The sequence below is a fragment of the Magallana gigas genome, chromosome 8, assembly GCF_963853765.1.
Source record: "Magallana gigas chromosome 8, xbMagGiga1.1, whole genome shotgun sequence".
NCBI lineage: Eukaryota > Metazoa > Mollusca > Bivalvia > Ostreida > Ostreidae > Magallana > Magallana gigas.
In genome coordinates, this window is record NC_088860.1 from 45,219,672 (window position 1) to 45,246,772 (window position 27,101).

At 33.0% G+C, this 27,101-nt stretch overlaps 1 protein-coding gene across 1 annotated transcript in view; it reads right to left on the reverse strand.

Annotated features, from left to right (window-relative positions):
* Positions 1-8,799: 8,799 nt before the first annotated feature.
* Positions 8,800-27,101, reverse strand: part of LOC105335224 (uncharacterized) — a 39,600-nt gene continuing 21,298 nt past the window's right edge. Inside the window, exons 7-11 of the mRNA XM_066070088.1 lie at positions 21,136-21,237; positions 20,822-21,004; positions 10,784-12,099; positions 9,014-10,528; positions 8,800-8,841 (exon numbers count right to left, since the gene is read on the reverse strand). Of these exons, the coding sequence (XP_065926160.1) occupies positions 8,800-8,841; positions 9,014-10,528; positions 10,784-12,099; positions 20,822-21,004; positions 21,136-21,237 (3,158 nt within the window). The remainder of the gene's footprint in view (positions 8,842-9,013; positions 10,529-10,783; positions 12,100-20,821; positions 21,005-21,135; positions 21,238-27,101) is intronic.

Genomic DNA, 27,101 nt, shown 5'->3' on the forward strand with positions numbered 1-27,101 from the left:
ATTGTATCATTAATGGTTGATATTTAATCCTCTAATGCAGGAAAAAAAACATTAAAGGTCAACGATGTACTTATTTTGCGTATTTCTTGTATCATTAGTGGACATGAATTTTTACCTTTAATGAATAATTTTAAAACTGTATCATTTGTGGACTGCAAATTAGTTCGTTAATGATATAATTATATCATAATTATATCATTAACGGTCAGAAGTCTGACCACTAATGCAACTTTAATCATTAGTGGATACTTTATCATTAGAGGGTGCTACAATGCTGACTGTAGAGGCGACGGATGCTGTAATGAAAATTGCTAGTTCAGGATCAAAGTTCAAGGTCTAATGCAATGCAAGTTAAATGTATAAATTATACTGTGAAGTGAAAAAACTGTTATTCAGTAGACTTTACTTTTTTTTGCAAGTAGCTTTGTTGTATTTTGATACATCGCATGTTTATAAGATGTATACTTATTAAGATGTTCTGACTTTTCAGCCCCATGAACTATGCTTGTTGTTTGAATTCTACTGTTCCACCATATGCATATCAGTGTTAAGATCAGTTTGAAAACTATTGATTCCATTGGGATATCCCAATACAAGCAAATTGGAATGAAACTTATTAAATCATAATAAATACTTCCACTCAGATATGTTTTGATAATGATTAATGTTCTGTGTTTGTAATAATTACACGCCATGGATTCCTACACCATGCAATTGATTGCTATCTTCGTTTTACATCAAGTCATTGGTTGCGACTTAAATCTTGTCATTAACTAAAACTGAACTTTATTTATTTTACAACGATTGATAAGCAAGTTCTACAACTTATTTTAATATCTCTCGTTTGCACGGATGTAAGTGCAAGGGGGTCATTGGTGTGGGAAGAAGCCGGATTACCCGGAGAAAGCCCACGTGTCCAAGCGGGCGACCGCCATACCCTATCACTTACAACCACTGTCGATGACGGGGATCGAACTCAGGTAGCAGTGGTAATCTTGTCATTAATTACTTCTTTTGCTTTACAAGTTATCGATTGGTACACTGTACCTTAATTTAAATCTTGTCATTTATTACTAAAACCATTTTACAAGTTAACAAGTGGTACCTTAATTTTATTTTTATCATTAATCACTACCTTTATTTTACAAGTCACTGATTGGAATCTTAATTTTAATCATGTCATTAATTACTACCTTCATTTTACAAATCATTGATTGATACCTGTCATTAATTACTACTTTCATTTTAGGTTGATAACAAAACATACATGTAGTTTATGTGCTATTTTTCCTGATTTAACACTTCCTTCATTTTACATGTCATTAAATGCTACCTTCCTTTTACTTGTTTTGACAACGAAGACAATTTAAATTTTATAAATTAATTAAAAATTAAAAACTGAAATATATTTGCACTTCTACTTTCACAGCCACACTAGCATACGACATAGTGGAACAGGCGAGATTCTACCTTTTGGAGTTGTTTGCTGATAGATGTCACAGGTATTACAAAATTGTCGAATATCCACTTTAACGCTCGGCAAGGTGCGAAGCACAATTAAATTTCTTTAAACCGACAGGTGCCACACCGGACCAAATAGCTGGTTTTCAGGGATTGCTAGTCAAACGGGTTTAATAAAAACTAGATATTGTCAAGGATATATTTAGACAATAAAATGTCCTCTTTTGTGATTCATGCGGGATATGAAGGTAGCGACATTGCAGAAAAATACATTTCCTGCTTTATGATTTAATTGTTTAAATTTTCATCTTTCTTTTAACAAATTCATAAATTGGTTGTAACAAGTAGTAAATTTGACCAAATTACTGTTCATGTTTATCATGCAGTACTTTATTTAGAAGAAACAGCAAAATCGTCTCCTATGGAAATTTGTGTCTGACATCATCACGATTCTTTCTTGCAGTCCGTGACTTTCCTTAGGTTGCTATAGGTTTTGACTAATCGATAAACGGGGCGTAGAGATTTTAGTTTTGCTAGTTTTCTGTCAGTTTCAGTTGCTTTTGGTTTCGTACGTTCGCTAAAACGGAGCGTGCATATTTCAGTCTGGCTGTTTCTATAGAGCTATGAATTATGTATACGTTTCTGTAAGAAACAGAGGGAATCGGGAATCATACTCTGTAGATGTAAATATAACTTTGTTTTAAACATTTATCTATAGATATGATATAGATTTATAATGTATCAGATTTTAATTCTATATTTATTAATTTATAGTCAAAATTACGATTTGAATATGCTTTGATATATTATTGTTAAAATGATCTATGTATATCAATATTGCGTGTATATTATTTTACAGTTGGCATAATTCGTATTTAATTTTCTTTTAGTTAAGAGACCAAAATGAAGTATCTTATAGTGTTCAGCAAATTACCGATTTAGACATATAAGCTGTTATAATAAAATTATGGTTGTAAAGTAGAAACTGTTCACTTCGATCATGAGGTTAAGCAAGGTTAAACAAGCGTCCCGTTTATTGTCTTTCTATCAATTAATCGCCTGAAGATGCAGAATAGTAATAACTGATAACACATAGTTACAAAGTTAATTTATTTTAAAGAAATATTCAATCACATACATCCATAGAATGTCATGTTTGTCGAATTTCTATTTAAAAGTCGCTAATACAAACAAATATTCATATTGAAACTTTGTAAAAATATTCCAGTTTTTAAAGCATTTATCTGAAATGAAAGAAAAGTATTAATTTTTTGTGTGCATTTAAAATTGAAAACACAATAGATAAGACATTTGTACAAGAAAAATGAATAGTTTTTTTAATTTATCTAAACAATTACACCGCTTGTATCATTGACGTTTAATATAAATCCGACTACTCTTGAACTCGGTGTAGAATATATAAAATACACGAATAAATCAAAATACTGAAGTACTGACGGGAGTTGATTTTATCAATTTTTATTCATTTTAAAATCAAAGATATGTTTCTTTGCTTGGCAAGTAGTTTATAATCTTTGAATTACGTACATTTTTATAGTATAAATTCTCAGACTTTTCCGACAAGAATTTTGAGAAAAATCCTGTATGAATCGTGTTGTGTGATGATTAAAGATAGACTTGATTCAATCTATGTATAAGTAATCGAAATATTAAAAAAATTGTATGGATCCAAGAAATAATGAACTCTAGTCTCGTTCAACCAGATGCTCGGCTGTCTTCGTTAATCTCTAACAAGCAAGAGAATGTGTACAACAGGTCATGTGATAGCTTGATGACGCTACTTTTTAAAATAGAATGACTCTCTGCTTGTCGGGGATTTACAGAGACAGAAGATGGTTGAACTAGACTTTATTTAATTCTGGCGTATGAAGAAATACGACTGCAAAACATATCTAAATTGTTTATACTATTTCACATCTGACTATTTTCAAGGTATTCATTAATAAGATGCTTAAAAAATAATGCTTCAAGATACATTACATCGAATTTATCGATTATTTTCAAGAACTAAATCTTGTCAGCGGTGATGGTTTGTGTATAGGTCCAAACACTGTTTCCCTTTCGGTTTGCCAGGGTAACTGCATAGTAGAGTTGATTAAAACCAACTCCCAAAAACAATAAAGAAATACGAATGAACATTAATTGGTTTTTAAAAAAAGAATAACACAAAAAACTAAGAAGCTCTATATCATTCATTATAATAAATAAAAAAACAAACCGACCCAGATGAATTATGCAATCTGAATTAAAGCCAGTTTCAACACGCGTAATTCCCACCTTTCCCATTGACACACGAGTCGGTTTTATCTTTTTATGATCGGCTTCGTACGATCACTGGTATGTCCATATTATTAGGCAGCCGGCAAACTGTAATATTTGCGCATGCATTACGCCTTGCACTACTATATTTACAATCCAATGGCAGCTTCATGTTAACCTTTAACTACATGAATATTAATAAAAACGTTTTTTAATGCGTTGTCCTTGAGAGTAAAACATGTTAACCGTTAACTGCATGATAAAACAAATTACTTTTTCTTTTACATGCGTAAGAATATTACTTCGAAACATAATTTGCTTACCAAAAGCAAAGTAAAGTAAAAGTAAAATTAATATAGCCTACACTACTGATATTTCCAGTTCAATTCTTGAAGCTGTTTCTTCTTATAATAAGTAAATACAAAACAACAAAAACTAAAACTAAAACAACTGTAAAAGTATTATTCTTTAAACATGTTCGTCCCTAAATTCACAAGCGTAAACACAATACATAAGTACAAAAAAAATTTGTTCTGCTTAATTTGCATTGATTTTATTTACGTTGATATTCGTACGCAGGCATGTATTTATACTCTTTTAAGACAGTTCTATACGTACCGTATATCAGGTTTTTTTCCGCGAATATACAATTTCCGCTTTGTTTGCGACGATTTCCGAATCGCGGTAAATAAATTAGAGTAAATTTGATACAATTTTTTTTTGTTTTTGTAATAGAGTTCTCTCTATCCTGATAAAATAAACAGGTAAGTAAAAGTACGTTGAACTTTCAGTGTTCAGTTAGTTTAGTTACAGGTACAAATTGCGGGATTGGAGAACAAGCGTCATATAATAGATTTGTATGCCTCCTTGTTTTTTTAATGATCCATTGACACGCTAATTAAAACGGTCGCTTTCAATGCGTAAACCGATGTCTTATTACAACTGAGCTACTAGTATATGTAACAGTACATGATCTATTTATTTATGACTGTTTGCGTCTCTGAAAATAATTATCGGTAGTTATTTTACATTAAGGAAATCATGTAAATGGTTTCATTGTCCGAATAGTTCATTACAAAGAGCGGCAATTTAGATACCTATTCCCTGTTACTTCACAGGTTTAAACAATCGTGAATTATATTTTCAATGAGACTTTAAAATAGTGAAAATATGATTTGCATAAATTTTATATATTGTTCTAGACTCTGATTCGCAGGAAAAACATGACACGGAAAAAAAATGATATACAGTATTAACTTATAAGAGTAGCTGTTGACACTGTTAGACAAGGAATATAATACGCATAGGAGCCGTTTCCCTCATTTCTTCGAAAAAAACTTTTAACTCCTTTTGATAAAATCAATTAAATTACAGTATTTAAAAACTTATAGAATCATAAAATCCGGGCTTTTTGATAAGTTTTGTTGTCACCGTGAAGAATGCAGCAATATCCAGAGTTGCATATAAATATTTTACTAAATAATCAACACTAGTTCTCAAATATCATCCTTGTCACTCTGTCCACCTGACATGATACAAAAAGAGAAAAAAAGGAATCCGGGTCGTACAAATTGTTTGGAATGTTGTCTTTCTGCATCAAGAACTCAACGGTACTTTCATACTTATCAAAGCAATCTACAAAGTCGGTACTTACTTCCCATCCACATGCCAGACTTGTGTCTACGCCATTGTTTAGTAACATATTAACAGTTTTGTAACGTCTCTGAACAAAAGCAACACATAAAACGCTGACCCCCTCTTTAATGCGTAAATTAATGTCTGCTCCATTATTCAGCAAAATTTGTACAATGCTATCATGTCCGTTTTGACAAGCTTGATAGAGAGGACTGGCTCCGTTTTTCATACATAAATTAATGTTTGCTCCATTACTCAGTAAAAGTTGTACAGTTCGATCATGTCCGTTATGACAAGCTATTAAGAGAGGACTGGCTCCGTTCTCCATACATAAATTTATGTCTGCTCCATTAGTCAGTAATAGTTGTACAATGCTATCATGTCCGATATGACAAGCTACATAGAGAGGACTGACACCGTTATTCTCACATAAATTCATGTCTGCTCCATTAGTCAGTAAAAGTTGTACAGTGCTATCATGTCTGTTATGACAAGCTATTAAGAGAGGACTGACACCGTTATTCTCACATAAATTCATGTCTGCTCCATTAGTCAGTAAAATTTGTACAGTGCTATCATGTCCGTTTAGACAAGCTATAAAGAGAGGACTGGTTCCGTTTATCTTACATAAATTAATGTCTGCTCCATTAGTCAGTAAAAGTTGTACAGTGCTATCATGTCCGTTTTGACAAGCGTGATAGAGAAGACTGGCTCCGTCCACCATACATAAATTAATGTCTGCTCCATTAGTCAGTAAAAGTTGGACAGAGCTATCATGTCCGTTTTGACAAGCTTCATAGAGAAGACTGGCTCCGTTCTCCATACATAAATTAATGTCTGCTCCATTAGTCATTAAAATTTGCACAGTGCTATTATGTCCCTTTTGACAAGCTTGATAGAGAGGACTGGCTCCGTTCTCCATACATAGATTAATGTCTGCTCCATTAGTAAGTAAAAGTTGTACAGTGCTATCATGTCCGTTTTGACAAGCTATAAAGAGAGGACTGGCTCCGTTTTTCTCACATAAATCAATGTCTGCTCCATTAGTCAGTAAAAGTTGTACAGTGCTATCATGTCCGTTTTGACAAGCTATAAAGAGAGGACTGGCTCCGTTTTTCTCACATAAATCAATGTCTGCTCCATTAGTCAGCAAAATTTGTACAATGCTATCATGTCCGTTTTGACAAGCTTGATAGAGAGGACTGGCTCCGTTTTTCATACATAAATTAATGTTTGCTCCATTAGTCAGTAAACATTGTACAATGCTATTAAGTCCGTTTCGACAAGCTATGAAGAGAGGACTGGCTCCGTTCTCCATACATAAATTTATGTCTGCTCCATTAGTCAGTAAAATTTGCACAGTGCTCTCATGTCCTTTTTGACAAGCTATAAAGAGAGGACTGGCTCCGTTTTTCTCACATAAATCAATATCTGCTCCATTAGTCAGTAAACGTTGTACAGTGCTATCATGTCCGTCCTGACAAGCTATTAAGAGAGGACTGGCTCCGTCCACCATACATAAATTAATGTCTGCTCCATTAGTCATTAAAATTTGCGCAGTGCTATTATGTCCGTTTTGACAAGCTTGATAGAGAGGACTGGCTCCGTTCTCCGTACATAAATTAATGTCTGCTCCATTAGTCAGTAAAAGTTGTACAGTGCTATCATGTCCGTTTAGACAAGCTATAAAGAGAGGACTGGCTCCGTTTTTCTCACATAAATTAATGTCTGCTCCATTAGTCAGTAAAAGTTGTACAGTGCTATCATGTCCGTTTTGACAAGCTATAAAGAGAGGACTGGCTCCGTTTTTCTCACATAAATCAATATCTGCTCCATTAGTCAGTAAAAGTTGTACAGTGCTATCATGTCCGTCCTGACAAGCTATTAAGAGAGGACTGGCTCCGTTCTCCATACATAAATTAATGTCTGCTCCATTAGTCATTAAAATTTGCGCAGTGCTATTATGTCCGTTTTGACAAGCTTGATAGAGAGGACTGGCTCCGTTCTCCATACATAAATTAATGTCTGCTCCATTACTCAGTAAAAGTTGTACAGTTCGATCATGTCCGTTATGACAAGCTATGAAGAGAGGACTGGCTCCGTTCTCCATACATAAATTTATGTCTGCTCCATTAGTCAGAAAAATTTGCACAGTGCTCTCATGTCCGCTTTTACAAGCTTGATAGAGAGGACTGGCTCCGTTCTCCGTACATAAATTAATGTCTGCTCCATTAGTCAGTAAAAGTTGTACAGTGCTATCATGTCCGTTTTCACAAGCTATAAAGAGAGGACTGCCTCCGTTTTTCTCACATAAATCAATATCTGCTCCATTAGTCAGTAAAAGTTGTACAGTGCTATCATGTCCGTCCTGACAAGCTATAAAGAGAGGACTGGCTCCGTTCTCCATACATAAATTAATGTCTGCTCCATTAGTAAGTAAAAGTTGTACAGTGCTATCATGTCCGTTTTGACAAGCTATAAAGAGAGGACTGGCTCCTTCTTTCTCACATAAATCAATGTCTGCTCCATTACTCAGTAAAAGTTGTACAGTGCTATCATGCCCGTCTTCACAAGCTATTAAAAGAGGACTGGCTCCGTTCTCCATACATAAATTAATGTCTGCTCCATTAGTCATTAAAATTTGCGCAGTGCTATTATGTCCGTTTTGACAAGCTATTAAGAGAGGACTGGCTCCGTTCTCCAAACATAAATTAATGTCTGCTCGATTAGTCATTAAAATTTGCGCAGTGCTATCCTGTCCGTTTTGACAAGCTATTAAGAGAGGACTGGCTCCGTTCACCGTACATATATTATTGTCTGCTCCATTAGTCAGTAAACGTTGTACAGTGCTATTAAGTCCGTTTCGACAAGCTATGAAGAGAGGACTGGCTCCGTTCTCCATACATAAATTTATGTCTGCTCCATTAGTCAGTAAAATTTGCACAGTGCTATCATGTCCGTTTTGACAAGCTATGAAGAGAGGACTGGCTCCGTTCTCCGTACATAAATTAATGTCTGCTCCATTAGTCAGTAAAAGTTGTACAGTGCTATCATGTCCGTTTTGACAAGCTATAAAGAGAGGACTGGCTCCGTTTTTCTCACATAAATCAATATCTGCTCCATTAGTCAGTAAAAGTTGTACAGTGCTATCATGTCCGTCTTGACAAGGTATTAAGAGAGGACTGGCTCCGTTCTCCATACATAAATTAATGTCTGTTCCATTAGTCATTAAAATTTGCGCAGTGCTATCATGTCCGTTATGACAAGCTTGATAGAGAGGACTGGCTCCGTTCTTTATACATAAATTAATGTCTGCTCCATTAGTCAGTAAAAGTTGTACAGTGCTATCATGTCCGATATGACAAGCTACATAGAGAGGACTGGATCCGTTCTCCATGCATAAATTAATGTCTGCTCCATTAGTCAGTAAAAGTTGTACAGTGCTATCATGTCTGTTATGACAAGCTATTAAGAGAGGACTGACACCGTTATTCTCACATAAATTCATGTCTGCTCCATTAGTCAGTAAAATTTGTACAGTGCTATCATGTCCGTTTAGACAAGCTATAAAGAGAGGACTGGTTCCGTTTATCTTACATAAATTAATGTCTGCTCCATTAGTCAGTAAAATTTGTACAGTTCTATCATGTCCGTTATGACAAGCTATATAAAGAGGACTGACTCCGTTTTTCTCACATAAATTAATGTCTGCTCCATTAGTCAGTAAAAGTTGTACAGTGCTCTCATGTCCGTTTTGACAAGCTACATAGAGAGGACTTGATCCGTTCTCCATACATAAATTAATGTCTGCTCCATTAGTCAGTAAAAGTTTTACAGTGCTATCATGTCCGTCTTGACAAGCTATTAAGAGAGGACTGACACCGTTTTTCTCACATAAATTCATGTCTGCTCCATTAGTCAGTAAAATTTGTACAGTGCTCTCATGTCCTTTTTGACAAGCTATAAAGAGAGGACTGGCTCCGTTTCTCACACATAAATTAATGTCTGCTCCATTAGTCAGTAAAATTTGTACAGTGCTATCATGTCCGTTTTGACAAGCTATAAAGAGAGGACTGGCTCCGTTTTTCTCACATAAATTTATGTCTGCTCCATTAGTCAGTAAAAGTTCTAGAGTGCTATTATGTCTGTTTTGACAAGCTATTAAGAGAGGACTGACTCCGTCCTCCGTACATAAATTAATGTCTGCTCCATTACTCAGTAAAAGTTGTACAGTGCAATCATGTCCGTTTCGACAAGCCAAAAGGAGTAGACTGGCTCCGTTCTCTATACATAAATTAATGTCTGCTCCATTAGTAAGTAAAAGTTGTACAGTGCTATCATGTCCGTTATGACAAGCTGTAAAGAGAGGACTGGCTCCGTTCTCCATACATGAATTAATGTCTGCTCCATTACTTAGTAATAGTTGTACAGTGCTATCATGTCCGCTTTGACAAGCTTTAAAGAGAGGACTGGCTCCGTCCTCCATACATAAATTAATGTCTGCTCCATTAGTAAGTAAAAGTTGTACAGTGCTATCGTGTCCGTTATGACAAGCTTGATAGAGAGGACTGGCTCCGTTTTTCTCACATAAATTAATGTCTGCTCCATTAGTCAGTAAAAGTTGTACAGTGCTATCATGTCCGTTATGACAAGCTATAAGGAGAGGACTGGCTCCGTTCTCCATACATGAATTAATGTCTGCTCCATTACTTAGTAATAGTTGTACAGTGCTATCATGTCCGCTTTGACAAGCTATAAAGAGAGGACTGGCTCCGCTCTTCTTATATAAATTAATGTTTGCTCCATTACTTACTAAAAGTTGTACAGTGCGATCCTGTCCGTTATGACAAGCTATAAAGAGAGGACTGGCTCCGTTCTCCATACATAAATTAATGTCTGCTCCATTAGTAAGTAAAAGTTGTACAGTGCTATCATGTCCGCTTTGACAAGCTATAAAGAGAGGACTGGCTCCGTTCTCCATACATAGATTAATGTGTGCTCCATTTTTCAGTAAAAGTTGTACAGTTTTATCTCTTTGTTCTGCAGCTGATTTTCTACAGTTATAGTCTCCGTATTCTTGAGTATCAAAACCTGCTGCTAACATAAGAGGCGTCCAACCAAAACAATTGTTTTTATTGACATCCACACCTACCTTAATCAATTCACCAAGTAATTCCTCATTATGAAACGCAGATACAATATGAATAGGACAAAATCCTCCCCATGTTATTTTTAAATATTCTTCTGGATAGTTTTTTAAAACAGTAAACAGTAAATCTTTTGAACCATTGCAATATAGTGCAGAAATACAGCCGATTACATCAATTTGCATTTGTTGTAGAGTAATTAAGCAATATCGTGATAGATTTGTGTGACAAAATGCAATCAGAGCAAAAAGTGGCGATACCTCATTTTCTAAACCAATAAAGGAAAGTTTAGTAAAACCTAAGTTGTTAGATGTCCTTTCAAGCTCTTGTTTGTTAATTGCTAGTTTCTTTGTTTCTAGCAACTTATGTAGATTTTCAGGACATTCAGTTATCTTTTCTTTCAGTACTTTTATTACTTTTTCATTCCTTAGACAAGGGTTAAGTACGACATCTAACAGGCGTTCTCCAAACAGTTCAGTATAAAGCCTTTCTCCAAGTTCTTCAGTGTATCGGTCCGTTAGAAAAATAGTGAACGAGTCGTTGCATTTGTCACTATTTCCCAATTTTACTCTTCTTCTGAGGAAGCCGATATCAGCGTATTTTATTGTTTCAGCGGGATAATCTGTTCCAAACACATAGGTAGTAACTTCCATCACAAAATCATGATAAAAATGATACGTGTCACCCATTCTTTTGACCAAAAAATCGTTGATGCAGTAGAGATTGTCTCTAATAGTTGAAGGTAGTGTCCTCTTTGGTAAGCCAGAGAGTTTCAACGCGAGTTTAAATTTGTTTTCCGTGTCCTTATTCTTAAATATCTCACTTATGCAAAGGTCATCGTTAAAAAGAACAAGGAGAGCTAAAGCACAATATTTACCCTTGTCGTTTCTTTTTAACTCTATGATCTCCTCTTTTAGCACTGTTACGGGTTCTTTAAAAAAGTATATGCCCATATCTTTGAATTCCTCTTTGCTAGAAAACAATTTACACAATAGCGGGAAATACATTTTAACTTCAACGATCTTATCAAAATCTCTTTTAGATATATTCATACTGAATGTGTGCTTTTTCAAAATCTTCCGTTTTTCATCAACTGATAATTTATATTTGTTATCATCGATGTTTACGGTGTGTGTATGATTCAGGAGATAACGTGTCACTCTAGTATCAGAAATTATGTGATTTCTACACGACATAATAAGTTTAGCTGTTTTTAAGTATAACTTTAATTCTTCCTCATATGTCTGCCATGAATTATTCAATTGCTCATCAAACGATTCTTTTCCTAATGGATCATTAAAAACACAAATGGTTTTATTTTTTTGAAATCGACTTGCAGAATATTCGTTTATGATGTCCTCTACCTTTTTCACTCGTTTTACGGTCCAGCCCTGCTCCCTGTACTTGAGTGCAATGTGTTGAATAATGGCCGACTTTCCGGATCCTGAGTGACCAGCTACAATAACAAGGCTCTTGCTTTTTACATTTTTTTCTACTTCTTCACACGCTTTTGTTGAGATAAAACAGAGGTCGTCCTGTTTCCATTGGTCGAATAAGTCTCTTTCAAGCTTTGATTCTACAATGAAAAATTTAAAACAGTCTGAAACATTATAAAACTAGATCTCATTAGACAGCAATACCCGCATCAAGCGTTGACATCTTAATAAAACTGTCTTGTTACATATTTAGTCAAAAAGAAGGCCACATGCAATTGAAATGTTTAATTAACTGACCTAAAAATGTTTTGTTTTGTTCTTGTATGCATTACATGCATATAAAACAACATGTTGAGCCTCATATTTAATGTTTTTTTTTATCTGCTGGCAACAATTTTGGTCTGTTTGAAACAAGCCAGTTCAAGCAATGTTTACATTTTCATCCTTAGCTGTACAAGATGGCGCACATCCCCCTGAAGGATGTTTGCTCCTCTCTTTTGGGGTAACTATTTCATGTCATCTCCTGTCTAAAAATTCTGTCTGCATCAGATATTGCGCATTACAGTTAAGGCGGCCAATAAAAATATCGGCAATTTTTTGTGATGAAAACACGTACATGTATACTTTAGTACAACTGGCATGTCCTTTTTAAAATCAATAACAGTCACTCAAATGCAATATATTTCTAACATATGTATATAACAGTACAATATTTTATGTTCACAGTGGTCAGGTGATATGACAGTCGCATGGTACAAGCAGATAGATGTATTTGTAGTTTTGAGGTCATTTAAAAATACAATATTGCTAGGGAATAATCATGTTAAGGGAGTATGGGACTCACACCAAAGTAATTAAAAAATTATAAAACTTGGTTCAACGAATAGCACTGCATTTCCTCTAACAGAATATAAAAAAAAATTAATAGGTCAATATGTTTGTTTCCATGGTAACGGTACCCAAACATACCCTTGTTAGAAATGCTCCAGCTCATTAAAATACACCGCTTGCAACAGAAATGAAGCAATGCTACAGAGTTTGCAATTATTTGATTTCATTTTTCTTATATGCTATTCATAACAGATTAACAAAAGAATGAGTTTTTACAAAAATATTTTGTCAACGCCTCCTCAGTATTTTACAAACTGCAACCGAATTTCCTCTGCATAGTTCTAATATGTTGCTTTTAGTGTTGACCTTCAATGTAAAATGGTCAAAAAATAGTATTTAATATAATTGAAATTATTATTTTTGAACTGAAATAAAATGTTCAAACGTTATGCTTTCACTAGGAAAGGAGAAACTCATATGTCAATGACTTAAATAAAAAGATATTGCAGTCCGAATTTCCTCTGGGCTGTTTTTTCAATTTCGCGCTATTTTCACTTAAACAATATTCTAATGTACATAGATAAAATAATCAATACCAACTTTTTGTTCAATAAACACTCAGTCAATTGATAATATCTTTATTACAATGCTAGTACTAATATAAAATTCACCAAAAAAGTAAGAAATATTCATTTTAATTCCAAATTTCCTGTGTTAAACTTGAAATTCCTCTGTTAGAGTACACATTTTAAACTATTTGCACCTTATAACAAGATACCAGGTAGGAACAAAATAATTCTAATGGGTATAAACAAATAAATATTTAATTTATTATTTGCTACATGTAACTCATAATTATTTTTTCAACTCTGAAACATATAAAAGGATCAAATTCAGCATTACATCATGTACAATATGCTAAGTACAAAGGGCAAGTTTAACTTTAAGCCATTCGGTAGAACAACATCCATTACTGTTACAATCATATATTATGGTATGAATTTTTTTTATACTAATCAAGTTTATACTGGATATTTAACTCCTCACATGTACATGTAATTAATTAACAGACTTATACAAATAATGCACCCAAATCAAAAGCCCTCTCAACATTATTACATGTGTTACCAATCTAGCATACATAATGAAGCTGACAATTATCGCTCCAAAATGAACAACCCTCTCAACATTTTTATTACATATCTAACATAAATATTGAAGCGGACAAGAGCACAAGTCCTTGGCTTATCCTTGCAACGCCCGTTTTGTCCTTGGGCAAGGATGTAGTACAAACATCTTTTGAGATACTGTATGACATTGAAAGTTAAAGTTTTGTGTTATTTTTCACAAAGTATAGATGGTTCCTTAAGATTTCTTTAACATGATTAGCATCAAATGTTTTAATAATATTTGTGTCAATGTTTGTCCAAAGTTTGGAAATCATTGTGCTATCTTCATCACCAACTATTGTCTTTATACGAACAGACCCATCATTCACATCCTTGACCATCTCTTCTATCATGTCACTCTCCATGGCCTTTGTAGTTCCGTTCCAGTTGATACTGCAATCGTAGAGGAGGTGTTGATTTGGAATTAAGAGACAAAGTACAATTGCGGCAGGATTTCAATCTTGTTGAAAAGTTTTCTATTTTTCCAGAAAATGTCCTGATCATAGATGAATGACCTGAAAGATCATTAGATGGGAAATAGCATCAACTAAAATACTCATACATAGAGAAATATCTAAACAAAAACTATTGTGACATTCAAACACAAGGCTTTCTTAGGATGCACAATTTATGGTTCATTAAGATTAGGGCTGGGACAATTCAGGGTTTATTCAATTGATTCGAAATATACTCAAAATGCTACAATTCTTTCTTTTTTTTTCTCGATTTGATTAAATAGAGATCAGCCTTAATATTTCTCATTATAAATGAAATACTTATCTTTATCTTGAACATTCCTTTACTTAAGGATAACAAACAAAAAAAATCATTAAAAAAAATACATAATTTAGAATTTACTTATAAAATAAACAAACTTTTCCAATAAATGACAGATTTTCAATTGGCACACTCATGCTTAGAGTATTAAACATAATAAAAAAAATGGCACAGTGATAATCGCTGGAACTATAGATTTCAGTCAACAATAAATGGAATATTACAGTTAACTTTTACCCTGCTGTCAAATCAATGAATTTTGTGAGGTAAAATTTAAGGGGAATGTTATCATTCATTAATAGTTCATTGGATTATTTTGCACAGTTAATGAAGATTTTTTTTTGGGGGGGGGGTGAGGTTTTTTTGTGTGGGGGTTTTAATTTGTTCATATGAAAGAGTATACCCTTGAAATCCACTAAAATTAAACCAATCACAGAGATACCAATCGAAAGTAGTTTATGTATATAATTTATCAAATACCTGACAAACAGTTATGACTTCCCACTCTCTCTCTCTCTCTCTTCTGCCAACCAGCATATTTTTATATATAGCTCTTCTTCCTTAGGAGATCAATACAGTCTGAAAATGGCTACGACCATCGAGCTCTCTTAAATGCATATCTGCTTACATCCCTAATTCTACCAAACTCCTCCACTGTCTCTAACCACAACCAGACATTTTGACAACTTCTTCATGGTCAACATCTGTAATATTAAGTTACATAATCAGGAATGTTTGCACCATGAGAGAATATTAACTGGAACACCAATTGGTTGCCAAGTTGATCAGTAAAAAACATATATGCTTATGTACTTGATATTTTAAAGGCATAAACAGAGGTTAACTCAGATTTAACAAACATATTAATATTTACTGGAAGAGGGACAGTTATTATTAGACACTGACTTCTAAAATCTTCACTTTTAAATTGCTGGTAGTTGCATGCAAATCTTTCCACATGAAGAAGGGCATGGGGCTGTGAAAAGTAAATTTTGAGGGAGCATTATTGTGAATGACTGAAAGTCACACAAAAGCTCCAGACACTGTTTTAACTGAAAAAAACACCATCTGAGGTTGAGTTTTAAATTTAAAAAATTGTACTTGACACCTATTTCACACCTATTTGAAATTTTTTTTTGCTGTCAATATGTGTATACCATAACAAATATCATTACCTAAAATGTTCAATCTGGCTTCCTATTTTAAAATACAGTACTGATCAGACCCAACCTAACAGAAAGTAAACCCCAACTAAACCCTGGGTTAACTTTCTAGGTTTACTTCGGGTTTACTAGAGTGGACCCAGAGTGGACACAGAGAGTAAACCAAGTTAGAAGTATACCCCCTAAAACAGACGCTAACTGTGTATTCGGAATATACAAGGGACAGGAATTACAGGCAGTAGGATGGTAAGATAAAAGACGGATCTGCTTCACACTTCAGTGCGTACTGTTGAGCTCAAAAGCAATATCCATGTAAACCCAAAGTAAAGTAAAACCCTGAGTAAACCCAAAGTAAACCCCGAGTGGACCCAAATTTTCAAAAAGTAAACCCAAAGTAAACCAAAAGAAAACCCAAAAAGTTAACCAGGGGTTTAGTTGGGGTTTACTCTGGTGTTAGGTTGGGTCTGATCGGTACTGTACATCTCCTGACGTCATGGGTTTCCGATAGTTTAACACCTAATGCCACACATTATGGCTGTCAGTTAACAATTTTTATCTAAACTGAATCATTTTTAATCTCACTCTGACATAGCATCTGAAATTACTGATTCAAAATTAGTTATCATATGCAGTTTCTACTTGTAGCTAAAATATAAACTTGATGCCACATAATTCGACTAATGGCTATGCATAGAGACGACAGGAGATTTCCTATGTGTGGTTTAACATCATTTTAGAATAAACTCATGCGTAGAAAATCGACTTCTCGAAACATCTGATTTTCTGAAACATGTGACGACATGATACAAATTCTGATATATTTTAGAATTAACTATTAATAATGAAAGACATTAAGAATTCTACGGGGTCCTGATATGTGTATTGAACCATACTGTCAAAAACTTGTATACATGATTATAATTATTTGTTTTTATTATGAAATTACACCTCAAGTGCTTGGGGCTTTACTCACGATTATGTACGATGCCTACTTATATAGGTATTGGTATCTTACACATTCATGAGCAGAGACCAATGCCTGCAAGCACCAGGCATATGCGTTACACCGGCATAAGAAAAATTTGATGATGCCCATACCAATTTTACTTTTACTCTAATCTCAGCAAGATTCGCCAAATCTGAAAAACTGAAGAAACGTGTGTCAACAATTTTCAGTCTCGACGAACTTAACCTTGCTGAGATTACCAAATACTTTTACTCTATCAATGAATGTAGGTCAAACCTGGACAGATCGCTTTTGCTGGCGTCGAGTCATCTTCCTCCATCTGTGATGAGAATAATTCAGCTGCAATATCAAAATATGTGATTGGTCTGCCCAAGAGAGCGTCCACGTTCGCATTATGTGACTAGACCATCCTTTTTCTGAGCTTTAGCAAGCTTTATGTCTTTTCAGCGTTCAAAATCATATCCACGTTTCCTCCGCATTGCCGAAAACCGAACCGATATTTATGTCGTAATATAAGATTTTTGGGTTAAATTAATTTTATTATCATTTATGTTCACGTTTTATTTTAAAAAGAAACTATGAAATCCTTTCCACAATAAATTTTATTGTTAATTAATTTATAAATACCTTAGAATTGAACCAACAGATTTAACGACTGCGAATTGGTTTACGTCATTCGGAGTTGCGCGGTAGATTCAAAATCGTGAGTCCCATACTTCCTTAAAATAATCAACTGATTTATAAAATAACTTGATGTTATAAAGTAGATTTTGAAAAGCGTTGCAAACTCTTTTAAGATGAGATTATTTGTTAGTTGAAACCGTAATCTATAATGCATATGTTGAATAATTTTGAGGGTCACATGGTTAATTTCATTAAACAAAACTAATTAATTTGTAAGATTTTACGAAGATTTTAGACGTTTTTAAGTTACATATCCTATTTAAAATTCACATGTAAAAGTTGATCAGGATCAGGTAAGTGAATGCCCTTGTAATTAAGTGATTTATTTAGGTTCTCAGCTTTAAGATAACTGATATTTTATACAAAACGAGGTTGCCTCCTTATACAATGCATACTTATAACAAAATGAAAATAAGACTATATGTGTAGCGTTTTACTAATAATAACGTTAAAAATATATTCATTTATAGTTTTCCGTAAATCTATGACATTTATTTCTCTTCGCTAAAAAAAAACTGCATGATTGCCTTCAATGATTTAACTTAATGCGTCATTCTAAAGCATATGACGACATATTTTGTAGTACAGTGAGAACGACATCTTGCTTATTTTCAGCGTGTACGATATAACGGACATCAAAATTGTAAGTAATAACATTTGTTGTTTTCAATTAAAGGAAAAGTTAAAATTAATTTTGCTAATAAATAAATTAATAAGTACATTCGAGGTTTGTAATTTACTGTGATGTTATAATGCACATTTCCCGTACCTATTGTCTAAACGGAATTTATTGAAAGCCTTTACTGTGCTGCGTAATTCTATTTGTAGATTTAAAAAAATGTCAATGCCAAATAAAGCATATTGAATAAAATTTTAAAATTGAATTATATATTTACATAGTTTAGTAAGAGACTATTTTTTGGCAAGTCAAGAAGAAAATGGGCATTTTTCATAACTCAATAGTTTCAGAGTATTGCTACTTAAGCCTCCTAATTTTCAGCGCAGACTAAACTTACATATAGCTGGTGTGTTACGATGTATGCATGTTGTTCTGAAAAACATATTTGAATAAATGTTTGATATATATATATATATATCATTACATTTTGGCATATTTAACTTACATTTCATTGAAGTCAAGAAAAAAAAAATTAAGTCCAATTTTTGCCTAATATCAGCTTATTTCATGTCATTTCTAAAACTTTTGGGATGTGATTCCTAAATTTTTTACTTTTACATGAGACATTTAATGCATATGTATTCGTAAGCAATTGCAAAATTTTGGAAAGATTGTATATCTATTTTTTTCTTTTATTTATTTTTTTTTTTGCTTTATAATGTGATTACGCCAAAATATTGTAACAACCTTTACATTTGCCGTTGGATTCATTATGTACTGGAATTTAAAACCATCAGTAAAGCTAGGATTTTGAAACTTTGATTTGGATGATACTTTTATAATCACTACATGTGTTCAACTTTATATTTGAAATCACAACTAAACAATAGTTTAAAGTATAAGTATTTGTTTGATTTCTTCACATAATCAATTTCCTTGCCAAATTTTAGAAATACTTTTAGAATTATAATCTTTTCTGTTTGGGGCCCCATATTTCAAAATGATGGCATGTGACATATGTCACAAATGCCACCTACTTTTGAATCTGCGAAGAAATTGAATCAAAACTGCAAATAATTGGAATTGGAATTTTTCTATCTCCAAGAGGCACAACTCTTTCGAAAAATGCTCGATCGTACCCAATATCGAACTTGACTTAGATATAATCATGAATAATTTTTACCAATTTTTACCAATTTTCATTTCAATATAATCATTCTCTGAATAGAAAATGAAGGAAAACTGTTGGTTGATCGACTGACCAACATACCGACCGACCGACAGACAGAAAGCAGCAAAGCAATATGTACTTCCTTCTTCGAAGGGGGCATAATAAATGAACATCCGAAGTCCCCATCTTTATTTTCAATATGTTTTCGGATGATTGATATTACTAGTATTTCAATTGCCAACCTCCTTAAATCTGAAATTTGTGCTTTACATAGCTAGTAAACTACATTTGTAATTAAAACGGTGCGATGGGTTTAAAAAATAAAATCCTGTAAAACCCTCTGTGTTACAAGTGATTGACCTGTACTCAAAATTTTATGCGCAACACCAGTTCAAATCTGAAATTAGTTTATACAGGCATTTTAGTACATGTTTACATTTTTTTTTGAATTTGGTATAACGTGGTCTTCCTATTGAAATTTAGACAAATATTTTAATTAATGACGTATTTAAAACATTCATTTATACAGCCACAACTATTAAAAATACAGTCTATAAATGTTTTGTGTGTATATCGTAATGGTACCACAAAAGACTTTTTTTTTGTCTTTGGATGGATATCATTAAGATATTCGTTTTTCAATAAAATAAATAAGAAAGGAAAATTAAATCACAGGTCTCTAATCTGCAGGATATTTTTTTTTAATGTTCCTGTATAATTCTGGGGATAGGCACATCCAATACTAAGTATAAAGAAGATCTCTTATTTCTTTTCTGGGATTTATTATTTTTCTACTGGATATTTATTTCTATAGAAAAGCAGCTTACCTGTCCATTATTAGGTATTTATGGATTTGTACGAAACTTCAACTTAAGCGGTAGCAAAAATGCAACCTTAACTCTGGCATAAGTATCCGGTATAGTGCTTTGGTGAAACAGGACGTTGCAGTCAGAGTAGAAGTATTTGTCAATAATTTTTGTTTTTTGCTTTCTTTAACACATCAACATTAAGATGCCATCTACCTTCTTGGCATTCAAGGAAAATACTACAATAATATACCCCTTATTATGGCATTTTTACCTTTTGTGACAAATTCTTTTTGAACAATCAAAAAAGTAATGCATTTATTAGATTTATTGATTAACATAAACAAAATAATAATCAAGGAGAGGCGATCTTCTGACATGTTAGTACCGTGGAAGATTTTGACCGTCAAACTCTTTTTTTTTTCGTATTTTTTGTTTTGATTTTTGTTTATTGGCATCTTTTTGAGAATTGAGAGGTACATGTTAACTAGTATTTCCTTTATAAATAGAATATAAGGAGATCAAAGTATCATCTAACACCCTTTACATGCTACTGAAGTTATGTAAGAACGACATTTTAGTTAAAGAAATCATATATTAGTGTATTATGTTACAATTGTGAATACAGGTACATCTTACAATTTATAACTTTAGATTTGTGATTTGCATCTATACCTTGAACTTTGGTAGCCTTGTCTTCTTTGAAAGATGATGTAGGTAATTGTACTTCGTGACTTTTTGAATTCCTTCTGATGTGTGATTTGGGATTAATCTCCTCCATCTCAAGACTATCTGTACTCTTCTTATCAGGTTTTCCATCACCAAGTAACGGTTCAAATTCTTCCTCTCTATGTATTTCTATAACAAATAGGATATACTGGTATAGAAAAGAAAGGTACATGAATCTAGTTTTATGAAACGTTGTAAATGTAATATGAAGTAAATTTTATAATACAAAGATAAATTAATCCGAGATAGTGTATACGTACCTTCTTTGCTCTGAGTAAAATCTATAGCTTCATTGTTTGATTTTTTAAGTTGCTCTCCTCCTGGTCTTTCTACATCACCATTAGTTCTGCATAGTTGATATTCTTGTGACAAAGAAAACAAAACAATTAAAATGTTTGTGTTTTGCTCATAATGAGCAATACATTGGCAAACAATGAGAATTTACTCTTTCAAACAGAAACATTTATGCAATAGTTTATATCAATTTTACGGTCAAATTGTAATCTTTTCAGAAGTTGGGCCAAAAAAAAAGTTAACAATTTTACTCAGTCCAAAGATATTGTAAAATCATACTTTGCTTTATCATCCAATGTTTATAATTTATAAGATTTCCCCTCTAAAACGCACCTTTGTGTTTGATATGTTTAATACACAGGTTAAAAAATAAAATGCCTTAGGAGAAATTGCATTGCAACAAGAGAGTACCTGGATGATAATGTTGAATACTGTGGAATCATTTAAATTCGTGGGGGCCAATTTTCAAGGATCGTGACTTTTTTGCTCATTCGTGGGGATTTAATTTCGTGGATGTGTGTGTTACTGTTTCAGTAACAAAGATAACTCTTTCTAAAATTGTTTTCGTTGAGGATTTAAATTCGTGGGGGAGGGTTACCCACGAATACCACGAAAATTGAGCCACCACGAATTCTAATGATTCCACAGTATTTGCAAGGTGGCCCGAGTACTTCTCAATGCAGAACATATGTAAACATTTATCAGTATAAATCTTTAAGCAATTTTTTGTTTGTGTTGAGTAAGAATAATTAAATTTTAAACAATAAACAATAATTGTAACACTTTGAGTAACAATAAACCATGTGTCAACAAAAAAGATCTCGGAGTTTCCACTGGTATCAATCAAAAAATTACTTATAGAGGTGAGTGTAGTTTATAGCTCGTCAAAAGTGATGGAAACATTAACCTGAAATAGTTTATTACAAATAGATACTAGTTATCAACTGTTACCATTATAACATTTCTATTTGAACTTAAATTTATAAATGGTATTAAGCTATAAAGTATGACACATTGAAGAAAATGGTATGTGCAATTTCTTCTCATAAATTTAAAAATCAAGTCCATCAAGTCCTTTAAAGATAGTGATTAAATTAAGAAACAAATACTGTAAGGTTACACAATTCTTGTAGTTTTTAGTGTGATTGGGATAGCCAGGCTCAATTTTTTTTGTAAATTAACACAGTTAATGTAATGAATGCCCTTTACTCTCACACGAAGCCACTGGTAAGAAAAAGAAAAAAGGAAAATGCTTTTTAATAGTGTGTGCTTGGGCAATTTTAATCGCATTGATGCAGCAATGCATTTATCAGCACCATGAATTAATAGCCCAATCCCTATAAAGAGCTAGAGCCACGAAGCATCAAAAATTGCCCTATCATTAAAAATTACCATATTTTAGTAAAATATAGGGTAGAATCTTAGCTTTTCATAACTGTTTTTCTTTTTTCGATATCTATCATACTTTTTTATTAACGGAGTTTACAATATGGCATTGTTTTGATGAAAAATGTAGAACAGACGTCATTTTTGTTAAGTAACGTCATGAAATGATAAAGCTACGTATGACTTGAATCTAGAAAAATAAACAAAAAACAAATAAAATTATCATGTAGACATTATAATTAATTTATGAAAATAAATTTATTGATGAAAATACCATGAAAAGCTTATTTACAATAAAGTTTAAAAAATATTACAGGGACCAGTGCTGAAGGTCAATACAACGGCGGTACATTTAAATATGTTTGTGTCTTAAAAATTCTTTTTTCATGCAATTTGAAACTGTATGAAGTAATGCTAATGATGCGCAGTGTATAACTGAGGATTAATCATTGAATTCTACGAATGTAATCACAAATTATTAAAAATAAATATATAAATATGACATAGATACGGTAATTGAATTTAATAGATATATATGTTATCTTGAATTTTGATGCATTACTGTAACAGTCTGTGTACATTATTCTATATGATTGTTTTACTTTAGTGTTCACTTATTGTTTAGTCACATGATATTATATTTAGGCTTATAACAATACAAACATGTAGTTTATTGTTATTATTTCCTGATAACCATCGAAACACAATGTAACAAAACCTCCCAGGGCACTCCGAAAATAATCGTTCATCTTGCGTTCACATTGAGTACATTTATATCGTTCACCGCGTTCACTTTGCGCTTGCGTTTGCGCTCAGCTTACGCTCACAGTTCACCGTTCATAAGCGCTATCCAAATTCGACTCAGCGTGCACTCACCGTTCGTTTAGAGTGCACTCACTGTGCGCTCACCGTTCACGAACTGTTCAAGTGAAAAATAAAACCTTTTAGCGACTGTGTATATATAATGGATATACTAGAATGTCGAAAGCAGTTTCCAATCCCTTTATAGGGCCGAGAACTGTGATATTTTTTCAAACAGAAGTGTTTGAGGCATATATAGTACTTAAATCACTCCATTGAATATCATTGTTGATTCCTGAGACAGTCCAATTTTAAAGAATAACCGTATTGTAACCACTGGTAATGGTCTGATATAAGGAAGCTCTCTAATATATCGGACTATCATATGTAAAATTCTTGACTGCTGCAACAAGGGAATGGCATTACAGCAGTGTTTTAATGTTCATAAATTAAATGAAAAAATAATACCGATTTCTTTAAAAATATTTTTATGAGTTAATTATTCCTTCTAAATGCCATACCGTCTATTCATTTACATTTCATTTTTTTAGTGATATTCATGTCTTTTGAGAATTGTTACAAGTGATAAGCTATCCGTAAATGCCTTGAGAATTAAGATCATATTTCAGAGAGAGAGAGCGAGAGAGAGAGAGAGAGAGAGAGAGAGAGAGAGAGAGAGAGAGAGAGAGAGAGAGAGAGAGAGAGAGAGAGGGGGGGTTTACTATTTTGAAGCGAAGATAGGTTAAATTGAAAATTTTTACTTAAAACATCAAGCACTAGCACTTAAATAATGTCGTAAAATTGTCTTGAAAAGTCGAATTGATAGCAAGCATGTAGAATTTGTGTTATCATATGTATAGATTTGTAATGAACTCGGCCGTACATCGATTTTTTCAGAGGGTAGGGTAGGGGGGGGGGTAAATGGAGACAAATACTGTTTTAAATCTCTCTGTACTCATTGTTGTTTTTTTTTTTAAAGAAAGGGCCCGGCAACCTGAATTTTTTCTATATGCCATACAAGAAAAACTTTAATTAGATTTAATACGCATAAAAATGATCGAAGATAATTTCAATCGAGAATTTTATAGGCAAAAGTAAGTCACCGATGTACACACATTAAGGGTGATTTTTTATTTTATTGGACAAATTATCAACAAAGACATCGCAATTAGGATTAGACTTCTATATAGTGCACATGCTGATAATGTATTCTAAGCTGTGTATACCAAAAGCCGTCTTCATCGAAACGGACACGATTAATGTGTAACTTCATGTAACGGTTCCCCGGAAATACATTGACCACGCGACGAATCAACACTGATCAACAGGTGGCTAATAAAGAAAAGACGTATGCATTGGCAAAATGTTTTTATGCAAGGGACGATTGCTTAATATTCAATTACAGCTGTACTTAGGAATTAAATAATCAAGATTTTTGACGGAATAAGTTAAGTTTATCATATATGTACATGTTTACACGTGATGTCGACTGTCTTTCTCCCGCGGTATTCAGGAACACGTTCTGTACTTGTGTAAAAAAAAATCGCTTGCATCTTTCTTTTCGTTTAATGCATTTCACCGTTTGACAAAAATCCCACAACTAGCTACTTATACATGCTATTGATTATTATACATAGAGGTATTGGAATATATATTTACTTACGTACGTACAATGTTAACTTTGCCATAATTTAGTTTTTTCTGTTTGTTAACAATGTTCATGTATCTCATATTTTACTGCAAGTTCATAATACCGTGGTACATAGAAATAATGCTTTATAAAAATGCAGACTTTACTGGTAAATTCTATTGGCAAAATACTGAAAGATCTCAAGATTCCATGTACAGATTCAACTGACGTCGCAAATGTCAAACTATGACGTCATTGATGATACACGATGTAAGCATGGATACACAGTATAAAATTAATAGATAAAACATGTTAAAGTTCAGTTTATATGCATTTCTTCCTCAAATATTTAATAAAATGATGATTTTGTAAATAATCACAAATAATTCTTTACCATTATTTATTAAATTCTGCTATTTCAATAAAAAGGAAGCAAATAATTTCCCTAAAATAGAGTGGTCTGTTTTATTAAAATTTTCAAAATTTGTAAAATACATATTGGCCACACTTGAGTACCTCTACGAAATTTTGCAGGCAGAAGCATTTATGCAATATCTCTCAGGTTTAAAAGTTTCAAAGAGGTACTCAAGTGTGGCCACATTCAAATTTGAGAAAAACTGCAGTAAAATCTACAATTTTCAGCTATTTTTAATCATAGTATGTTTGATGATGCGCATGTGCTAAACGGTGGGGCCGAAGTGAAAAAAATTTCATATGCATAGAAGCAGAACATTGTGCCCTACATTATAAGTAATTACAATTTGTATTGTTTCAAACTTGAGTTTTGTGAAAATTTTGAGGCACATTTTGATGCTTCGTGGCTCTAGCTCTTTACAATTTGTTAAATATAGTAAAATTGACAATAACAAACTGTCAGCCATCTCAAAAATCAATAAAGCGAAACACAAAAATTCAAAGCAGAGCAACACGGACTTCTAAAACAGTAGAGGTGGGAGTAAGTATCTAGGGGGAGTAAACTCCCCATGCTGAACAGTTGCACCTTCCTTGTGCTCATTGTCAAGATCATGAAAAACCAAAAAAAACGTAGTCACTCCGGAGCATTAATAATGGAGTTTAAGGTATGAAACATGTCAGTAGGTATGTGTCTTAATGAAACATTTTACTTACTGAAATTTGCAATAATTTTAACATTGTTCGACAAGTTCATGTACATGTATTTCTCTAAGGGTTTAACAAGTGGTTTTTCCCAAATTTCTGTATACTTTTTATTTTTTAAGACAAAAATCAGTCTAGTATTTATAACTTCTACGTAAGAGAGATCCACCCCAGTTTATAATATGTTTTACGGTGCGACCGTTGGGGCGAGCACAGCATGTGATCAAACAATGAATTATAATAAATCAATAAAAATGAAATTAACAACGTAGAATTTGAATGCCAAAAAATAAAACATAGTACCTATTTTTCAGTAAATTTTCATTATTTATAGTTTATAAGATTTGTTATAATTTATTTATTTATAAGTAGAACAGTAGTTAAATCTCAGATACAATGTTGTTGAATAATAAAGATTTTGATATATAAATATTTATTGCACTGTATCTCCTCTTTTATAGTGATTGTAACGTCAGTTCATCCCCATTTTTTTGCAGTAGACATTTTTTCTAAACTTACATATAAAACTTGACTCATCATAGAGCTCACCCCCCCCCCCCCTGTTAAAAAAATAATATTTCATTTTTTTTTTCAATTATCACATAGAAAACGACTTATCATGGATTTGCCCCCTCCACTTAAAAAAAAAAATAATGATGTTTAATTTTTTTTTTAATTTACGCTTTGAAATATTTGCTTATCATATTTAAAAAAAAGAACATGGTGTCCCCCCCCCCTCCCCCCGCATGTAATAAATGGAAGTGAAAATAAAGAAACCATTGAACTGCTAAAGAGCTGAAGGATTAGAAGTTTCATGATGTTTTTTCTTTTTGCTGGCAAAGATTTTTTGGATGAGGCTGCCACCCACCCACCCCCTTTTTAAAAAAGGCAATGCTACGTTTACGTTCCAGGAAATTACCGTTATTATAGTGATTAAAATAAATGTGAGCATTCATCCAAATGAGTGCAATTTACAACTGTTTCCTGTATCTGAAGAAA